The 9368-nt window shown below is 60.0% G+C and overlaps 1 protein-coding gene across 1 annotated transcript; it reads right to left on the reverse strand.

Moving 5' to 3' along the window:
* Nucleotides 1-167: 167 nt before the first annotated feature.
* VSIG10L2 (V-set and immunoglobulin domain containing 10 like 2) lies at nt 168-7618 on the reverse strand. The gene is given in 10 exon segments (XM_053659434.1): nt 168-265; nt 1134-1430; nt 2673-2754; nt 2756-2934; nt 3623-3871; nt 4412-4687; nt 6145-6420; nt 6674-6880; nt 6883-6992; nt 7506-7618. Coding segments are annotated over 10 exon segments (1887 nt in total).
* Between the last annotated feature and the right edge of the window lie 1750 nt (nt 7619-9368).

Genomic DNA, 9368 nt, shown 5'->3' on the forward strand with positions numbered 1-9368 from the left:
ACCAAGCCACTTGGACGCCATGCAGCTGGGCCTTGCATGGGTGGTGAATGCTGGGCATGAAGTGGGGAAGGGGAGGTCGTGCCTCAGCTATCTGGCTTTGAAGACCAAGTGTGACAGGGGGGCTCTTTCCACCCAAACCTGTGTCCCTGAGCACGGTCCTCAGGGCCTCACGGCGTGGCGGTCACCGTGATGGTGACACTGACCGGAGCGTCTGAAGGTTCTTGCGCAGGATCCGAACCGGGCGTGGTGCAGGGCGTGTCAGTGCCTGAAGAACAGACATGAGTGGAGGAGACAAACGCCTTCAGGGTGTTCCAGGTCGTTCTTGGAGGACGACAGAGACCTGGCATCGTGTGTGCAAGTCAGGACTGCTCCCCTTACACGGGAGTGACCTTGGGGACAGAAGGGTGCTTGCCTGCCTGTGCCTCTGGGTCCTCCGTTGAGCCCCTGTGTCGCTGACTTTGCTCCCTGAAGACAGGTTGAAGGGGGAGAGTGAAGTTAGTGACATCCGCACTTCCCCACCCCTCCTTCCCAGTGAGAGGAGAGTCCTGGCCCCCCACCTGCCGGATTCCGCACTCACATGGGAACAAGCAACTGGCCCAGGCCTGCAGAAAGGAAAGGAAAAGGCACATTCCTTGAGCAACCAGCCAGAATCGCAGCGGGCAACCCCTCTTCCCCACAGGCTCCGCGCTGGGACCAGGGACCGGGGGAGCCCCGGCAGGCATCGCGCATGAGGACATGTCACGCTGCCACACGCACACCCGCAGCCAGGCACGGGTGCGGGGGTGCTTGGTGCCCGCATTTGTTCAGCTTCGTTGAGAGCTGGGAGAGGCCCTAAGCCAGAATGCGCAGACTGGATCGATTCTGCGTGGTTTGGGTCTGTGTGGCCCTGGACTTCCATTCCTAGGCCTCGGTTTCCTCATCTCCACACTGAGCACAAGGAGACAGAGCTCGTCTGTCTGTGCTCCAGAGTGTGTGAGCTTCACCCCGCCCAGCCCAGCCAGCCTCCTGTGCCCGAGGGGGGCCATGGGTCCAAATCCTGCAGTAGGGACCCCAGCGCTTTCCACCTGCAGGGCCCTGTGGGCTGGAGGGTCCCTGTCCCCGCCGCCACACAGACACACACCGCCCCCACTCACTCAGGACCTCCAACAGGGTGCTGCAGCTGCGGCTGCAGCTGCCCAGGGCGTTGCGGGCCACACACTGGTAGGTGCCCCTGTGCCGCGCTGGGTTGGTGCCTCGGATGCTAAGGCGGAGCTGGGCGTCCTCCCGGTGCAGCATGAATCCAGAGGTGCCCTGTTCCAGTGGCTGTCCCTGCGGCCCCAGCCAGAGGAGGCGGGCAGGCGGTGTGCCCCCCTGGAGGGTACATCTCAGCCAGGCCTCTTCCCCCTCCAGGACTGACACCTGGGGCTTAGCTACTGCCAGCTGGGGGGCTTCTGGGGGGACAGAGAGAAGGAGGCTGAGAGATGCCCCTGCATCGGGGCTAGTGGGAAGACCTGGGGGTGAGTGGGGAGGGGGGAGAGGACCCCCGGGCTGCGGAGTCGGCAGCGAAGCTTGTCTCAGGCCAGTCTGCCCTCACTCAGGCTTCCATTCTCTGCCCTGTTCCTGGCCCAGTCTGCCCGCCCCAAGCACAGTGCTAACAGCCGTGTTCTTCCCCATAAGCCCTGCTCAGCTCCGGCAGCGGGCCCTGCCGCATTCACCTCGGCATGAACCGCCTCCCCCTCAGCCCCTGGCACAGCACCTCCTTGCCCCCAGCGGCCACCACCTCCCGCCCTGGCACAGGGCCGGGCCCGCAGCGGGGGCCCGGTGTTTATGAGCTGACTCCTGCAGACCCCCTCGCAGGCATCAGAGAACCTCTGAGGGAGCGTCCAGCCCTGAGACTAAGAAGGGAGGAAAACATTTTGGGTGGAGCAGTTTCTCAGAGCCCCTGGACGCAGGCTGGTCACCGAGGCTGGAGAAGCGGTCCACACAAGGGCCTCTCTCTAGGTCATCCCACCTTTTCCCCTCCACGTTTAATTCTTTTCCTTGAGTCAACAATAGATGGGACCGGCTGGAAGAAACCTGACCAAAGACGACTGGAGGGGGTGAGAGAGGTAAAGGCCCTGACACCTGAAGCATGAATTCAAGTCAAGAAGATAATCAGGCCCTTCTCATGCAAATTGATGCAAAGGGGACCGTGGTCAGAGCCCCTCTTTGGCTAGATGGGCCCTGCCCAGCCACTTGTGACTACAAAGCACTTGAAATGTGGCCTGTGAGCCTGGAGATGGGCTGTGCCTTGTGAATACACCACATTTTGAAGGCAACAGGGAAAGAAAAAAACAATGTGATGTATCTCATTACTAATTTTCTATTACACATTGAAATGATCGTAGACTGGATATATTGAGTTGAAGAAAGTGTTTTGCTTATTTCTTCTTGCTTTTTAAAATGTGTCTACAAGAAAACTTAAAATTAAACACATGGCTTACATTATATTTTCATTATTTTCATTGGACAACACAGACCTAGACTAAACCTCCTGATTTTATGGATCAGAAACAGTCGAGGCCCTGGGAGGTGGGGTGACTCAGTCTCCTGACTCACTGTGCATTCCAGGCTTCCCCGGAGCCCCTCATCCCCGTTCCAAAGGGCCGCTCCCCCAACCCGGCCCCACAACGCGGCCACTAGCCCCCGCTCACCCAGCTGGAGCCGGCAGCGGGGGCCGGGGGCCCTGAGTGGGTGAGAGCCCTGGCAGATGAACTCTCTGCCGGCCAGATCTTCCCCGGGCCCTCAGGAGGTGCACGGCCCGCGAGGAGCCGCTGCTGCCCAGGGGCTGCTGCTGGTCGTCCAGCCAGCTCAGCAGGGCCGGGGGCTCGCCTCCAGCCCACTCACAGCTCAGCATGATGAACTGGTCCCCCACTGTGGCCCTGGTCCAGCAAGCAAGGCTCTGGAGGGGCTCCTCTGAGTAGGGAACAAACAGCTCAGCATGTCCCTACGGGGGAAGAGGGACGCAGCAGTCTCGCCCCTTCTCTCTGTCCTTCACTTACTGCCTCACTCACACATTCCTGCACGTTACTCCGTCAACTCATGCACTTTCTCAATCATCACGTATGGAAGGCTGGCCACGAGCCAGAGAAAGAGTGGAGCAAACGCTGAGCTAACAATTACAACACCATGTGATGAGTGTGGGGCTACAGGTGGAGAGACAGCCCGCTGGGGCTTCAGAGTGAAGGACGAACTTTGAAAGCAGGATGACATTTAAACTCGGTCCTGTAGACAGAGAGGAGTTTTCAAGGTGGAGAGAAAGGTGCGGGCCCAGCCTGAGGCCAGCATGCACGGAACGACAGAAGCAGAGCAGGAGCAGAGCAGCAGGGGCTGAGAGCCTGTGGACCCTGGGGGCTGGGGGACAGTTAGGAGGGTCCCCGGGCTCCAAGCCTGAGCTGAAAAGGACGGGCCACCATGCAGACTGAGACCTGGGCTGGGTGGACGGACACTGGGAGGCAGGCCTGAGCAGAGCGCTGTCCGACTCCTCGTCACATGGCAGGTCCCACAGTGGGGGGCCTGGAGCTCCCCAGGGCCCCTCCCTTCCCTCCCCTGACCCTACCCACTCCTTGGCCTGGAACGTCCAAGTCCTGCTGTGTCCACTCACAGAGCGTGATCCTGCAGAGGGCGAGCGGTGCCAGGGCCGGGTGCTGGCCAGTGCAGGTGAAGGTGCTGCCGTTCCGCAGCTGGGCTGCTGCCTGCCTCCAGGTGACGTTGCCAAGGGCGGTTGGGCCAGTCCCATGGGGCCCTTCCCACTGCAGCTGGGCAGTTGGAAGCCCCCCAGGCCAGGCGCAGACCAAAGTCACAGCCCCAGAGGTGGGGAGCGCTGTACAGGAGGGCTGCCCCTCGGGGGGGTCTGGGGGAGAAGGGGGTTTGGATGGGGCTGGCCCAGGCCGCAAGGCCAATGACCCAGAGGGGCCAGCATGGGGGCATCGGGAGAGGTGGGGGAACAGGGAGAGACTGATGCCTCTGAGGGGGGCTGGTGAGCAGAAGGCCGAGTTAGTTCTCAGGTCAGGGGCAGTGTTTGGGGGGTTGGGCAGGAGGGCAGAGTCACTGGGCAACCCCAGAGGCTCCCAGCGGGGAAGTGTCCCGTGCCCCACTCTCGTCCTTGCCCTGGGCACTTTGCCTCACTGTCCTCAAACTCTACCCGTCTCTGTGCCTCAGCTCAGTCTGGGGACCGTGGGGGCGATCACTTGGAAGGGGGGCTGTCTGTATAGAATCGGGGGCTGTCCCTCTGCTTGCCCCTTCCCTGGTTTTTTTCAGCCTCTCCCCCTGCTGTGCATCTCCATTTAATCCCCCAGCCCTGCCTCCCCCAAACTCCCACCCGGTTCCCACGGGGCATCTGTGGTTCTGACATGCAGAGGCTCCTGCGGGAGGCCCCTCCCCACACCCTCACAGTAGATGGTCAGCCGGACGGCAGCCTCTGTGCGGGTGTCCAAGCAGCTGTTGTGGGCCAGGCAGGTGTACAGGCCGGTGTGGGCGCGGCTGGCACTGCTGATGGTGTAGGTGGAGCCAGCGTGGACCTGGGCGTGCTCACGCAGCCACAGGTAGCCACTGGGCGGATTGGACGCAGCCAGGCAGCTCAGAGTCACTTCCTCCCTCTCACCCGCCCAGAAGCCCTCATCGGTGAAGCCTGGAGACTCCACGGTGATCACAGGGGCGTCTGGACCATCTGGAGGGCAAAGAAGGCTCGTCACACCTCCCCGGTTGGTCCTGGTTCCTTTACTCACTCATGTAATGATCACTGAATTTACTCTCCACTAGGCGGCCATGAATTAGGCACCAGCTGTGCCAGCCACTCTGTGAAGCCCCTAAGGAGACCAGAGTCCAGGAGATCAGGGCCTGCGAGGTGAGCCCCCAGGCTGTTGGGAGTCCAGAGGGGAACGTTGAGGCTTCCCCAGGGGACCAGTGCACTGGGCTGAGGCAGGGGCCCAGGCTGAGTTGGCCAGGAGGAGGGGGAGGAGGGTGCCCAGCCCTCTCCCAGTGCCTAGCATCCGGGGCTTTCTTGGTTCGGTTGGTCCCTCTCAACTGGAGAGGGGAGAGAACAGGGTGGGAAGATGCCCCCAGTGCAATCCCAGCAGCCAGCCCTGTCCACTTTCTCGGGGTCCCCGCCCCCCCACTCTCGTGTCCTCTTCCTCCCCGACTCCTGGAGAGGACCAAATTGTTTTGCCTGCCTCCGTTCTGCTCCCACATTTTTCCGAGAACTGCTCATCCGTCTCCTCCACCTTCCTGGATTTACAGTGACCACCAGCCACCTCCAAGGCCCACAGGACACTGTCAGCCCCTGCTCCCTGACTCCTCTGGTCCCCCTGCTCCACAAATACAGGTTGAAAAGCCCAGTAGCCAGATCCCCCAAAGAGAAAATACCCTGCTCAACCAAGCAAAACCCATCAATGGGTCTTAATAACTTTAAATTTTTTTACTTAACCAAATATATTCAATATATGATCATTTCGGTTTACAAGCAATATAAAAAATTACTGGTGAGCTATTTTGTATTCTTTCTTTAGACTACTCCCTCCAAGTCCAGTGTGACTGTCACTCTAAGCACGTCTCCACTGGGCTCAGCGCCATCGCGAGTACTCGAAACCCCGAGAGGGGCTGCCGTCCCACCCGGGGCTGCCCTGGGCCACGCTGGCCTTCACCCTTCACCCAGCTTCTCATCTCGTCCGGAAGTTCACCAGCATCCTCTGCTCTCTTTCTACTGAAATGGCTGCTCTGGCCTTTTGTCCACTTCTGCGTGGCTCCTGCTTCCTCCTCACTGGCCGTCTGGGGGTTCTTCACACGTTCGGAAAATAACCCTTTGTTGCTCTCGGAAGTCCCTCTTGGGACCAGCTTGCAGCCCTCTCTTCCCACAGGCCTGCTTCCAGTTTCCCAGGGTGCAGGTGGTCCCTGGGAGTCCTCCAGGACTAACCCCAAGACCTGTGGGTAAATTGTGACAGGAATCTATGCACATTTTCCTGGGAAGAGGGGCCCGAGATTTTGACCAGGTTAAACCCCCTTGTACTGGAGCTGCATCTGGCCTGGTGGGTGCAGGGCCCCAGGCTGGGGCCCTCCTGGGGGGTCTTAGGTGTGCCAGGGGGCCAAGTGCGGCCCTGGCGACCTCCCCTCACCCCCAATCTGACTCACAGATGACATCCAAGAAGGTTTCGTCACTGCTCAGCTGGTTGACTGCGTTGCGGGCACTGCACATGTACCAGCCCAAGTGTGTCCGATTGACTGGGTCCAGCTGTAGCAGCGGCTCCGTGACCCCCAGCAGGGCCTCCCCGGGGCTTCGGGGCGCCTGATGCTTCCAGGCAAAGATCACGGGCTCCGTGCCCTCCCGCACTGCGCACATGGCCACCACGGATGCCCCCTCCACGGGGGACGGCTCACTCAGCCTTACCTGAGGCTTCGATACGGGCACTGGCCAGAGAAGGAAGAGGCTGTGTTGGTTATTGCAGGCTCAGGCAGGGCCCCGCTGCATCCACTGGCATGGCCCCTGCCAGCTGGGGGCTGACCTGCCCACTGGGTTCCTGAACACCCCAGGCCTCCCCCTCCCCTGGGGGACAGGCCTTGCAGAACCCCAGCCCTGCAGAAAACAGCTGGAAGCACATGCAAGGGATGCAAAGCAGCAGGCACGGCAGCTCAAGCCAGGGTCCCGAGCTGGACGGCTCACCGAGCACGGCCAGACTGAAGTGGGAGCAGGCAGTGTGCAGTCCGCCACCCGCCGCCTGCAAGGCCTGGCACAGGAAGTGGCCTCGGGCATCCTCCCGCAGCCCCCCCAGCACCAGGTTGCTGTTTCGCAGGCTCACGGTCCCCAGAACCAAGGCCCCGGCCTCCACCTTAACCTCTGCTCCATTGGTGACAGCCACAGGCCGGGGATCAGTGATCCCAGGGGGGTGAAGCTCCAGAAGACCGCCAGGGGGGCAGTTGGGAAGCCACAGGTCAGCTCCACAGAGCCACCCCTCACTCCCTGGATGGACACCACCTCCTCATCAGGCTGCCCTGGGACAGAGACAACGCAGGGCATCTGAGCTGCCCTGGGTTCTCCTGCTCCCCCCTTTCCCAGAGCCTCTGGTCCTGTTGTGCAGTTGGGGCTTCAGGGCAGGGTTTGATAAGACAGAGAAGAAAGGATGAGCGGAAGGAGGGACCAAAGGCAAAATTCGGATGTCCGATGAATTGAGAAGGACAAGAACCCAGAAACTGATTCCTTCCAAAGCCAACAGCTGCTGATGCGTGAAGACCACCTGGCATGGAGGGAACTTTACGGAACCAGATCTGACCATGTCACGTCCATGCTCGGGATAACCCCCAGGTTTAAGGCAATGTGGGGGGCTGTGTGCGGGCCCTGCCTCCCCACCCTGACAAGTCACGGTTGCTCGGTGCGTGCTGGCTAACTCCTAGCAGATCATCGAAGTTCATGGCCTTCACTGAATGGCTATGCGTGTGCCAAAGGATCTCGAGGAAGACAGGGAAGAGATAATGGAATGTGAGTGGGAAAGGGCTACATGGGGTGGGTAGGGGTTGAGTATCACTCACCTGAGGCCCCCAAATACAGAAGGCAGGAGGGTGGCAGCAGCAGCAGGCTGGGTGGGCTACACAGGGCCCGTGGGCTCACCATGGCCCCATCCCCCTGGGTGGCCGAGAGTCCGAGATGGAGCCTGCCTGGCTCTCCAGCTCGATCTCCCCAGAGCAAAGCTCAGCCGTAGAAGGACGGGGTTCCAGCTCAGGTTGCCCACCTCAGCCCTTCCAACACCTTCGACCCTGCTCTCCTGTTACCCTCACTGCCCTGATTAAAGGTGAATTATTTACCAGATGATTCACTCCATCCATAATGCAGAGTCGAGGAGGGCAGGACCTGGCTGGGGCGCACCTGGGGGAGGCCCCCAGCTCCCTGCATTTTTATCTCACGATGTGTTACTGAGACAGTTGAAAAAGGCCCCCATCTCACAGAGTCCAACTGCCCGCCCCATGCTGGACCCCAGCGGGCAGCCCACAGGCCACAAGGTCCCCGAGGCTCAGACAGGCCTGCGAAGGGCTGGTGCCCGCTGTGTCTTCCCGGTTCGTTCAGACAAGCAGCTGCAGCTGTGGCTCTGGAATTAGAAAGCCCCAGTGTGGGTTTGAACGAGGAACTGTGACACTTGGGGGCGTTTCTGAGCCTCCTCTTTCTGGAGAAGCCTGTTGCGAACATGAGATGAAAACACTTGCACTAGCGTGTGGGGGCTCTTAGGCGCAATAACATCCTGTTTCCTGACGTGAGTAGAAATTACACTTCAGTTCATCAAGCTGTACCTTTCTTTTTAATATACTTTTATATGTGCATGATAAAATACACACACACATGTGAACCGCACCCACATGTAGCCGGTGCACCATCAAGCCCGCTCCTATCTGGATCTGACCTGCGAAGTTCTGGGCTCTGGAGCTGGAACCCTCCTGACCAGGGCGGTCTAAATCCCAGGGCACCTGCTCTCCCACCCCCCCCTCCCTCTCCCTCCCTCTCCCTCCATGTCCTGCGGCCCTATGGCTGTCTTCCCATGTCAGCCTGAGATGAGGTCAGAGTTTTCCATCCCCTGGTGACAGGTTGAGAGGGTGAGAAACCTCGACCCCAGCAACCCTGGGGATCTGATGTCTGGTGTCAAGTTCATAAGGGCTGAGCAGGGACAGGAAATTTCAGAGCTGAGCACCAGGCAGGCCCTCCCCAACCCACCTCGTCCAGAGGTGCTCACTGTGGCCTGTCAGCCTCGTACTTGCCCTGAGACCATGGACAGAGACCTGCCTCACTCCCCTCGATCTGTGACCAAGGTCCCTTCATGCCCTCCCTAGGGTCTGGAGGCCCTGCTTGGCTTCAAGCAGAATGGCAGAGGGTCCCTGGGAGTCAGGCTTTCACGAAGCGGGGCTGACACATGTTTGACTGACCCTACTCTCCAGGCCAGAGGGCCCACGCATTTTGCCCCTGCCCTAAACTGGGAATATCTTCAGGACTCCATTGGATGCTCCTTTGGGAGCAAAGAATGAGGACTTGACCCTGCCGTCTACCGCAGCGTGGGCAGCAGCCCTACCTGCTGAGTGGAGTAGGGTCTCCAGCTTGCAGTGAGCGTTGGTGCTGGTCCTGCCCCTCATCTGTTCTGCCCGCGCAGTTGGGCCCCTTCTTCCCCGGGACCCCAGGGCGACAGCTGATGGGAGGTGCTTCTCAGCCCACTCTGTCTGTCTCCTTAGCAAGGGAGACCTCGGGAAGAAGAGTTGGGAAGGAGGGGAGGTGTATTCCAAAGGATTCTCCGCATAGACAAAATTGATGGGATGTGTGCACACATAAAAAGAGACATATTATAAGAAACCATCACCCTGGCTGGGTGGCTTGTTCCGTTGGA

This window comes from Artibeus jamaicensis, unplaced genomic scaffold, assembly GCF_021234435.1.
Source record: "Artibeus jamaicensis isolate MK-2021 breed Jamaican fruit bat unplaced genomic scaffold, CSHL_Jam_final scaffold_660, whole genome shotgun sequence".
Lineage (NCBI taxonomy): Eukaryota > Metazoa > Chordata > Mammalia > Chiroptera > Phyllostomidae > Artibeus > Artibeus jamaicensis.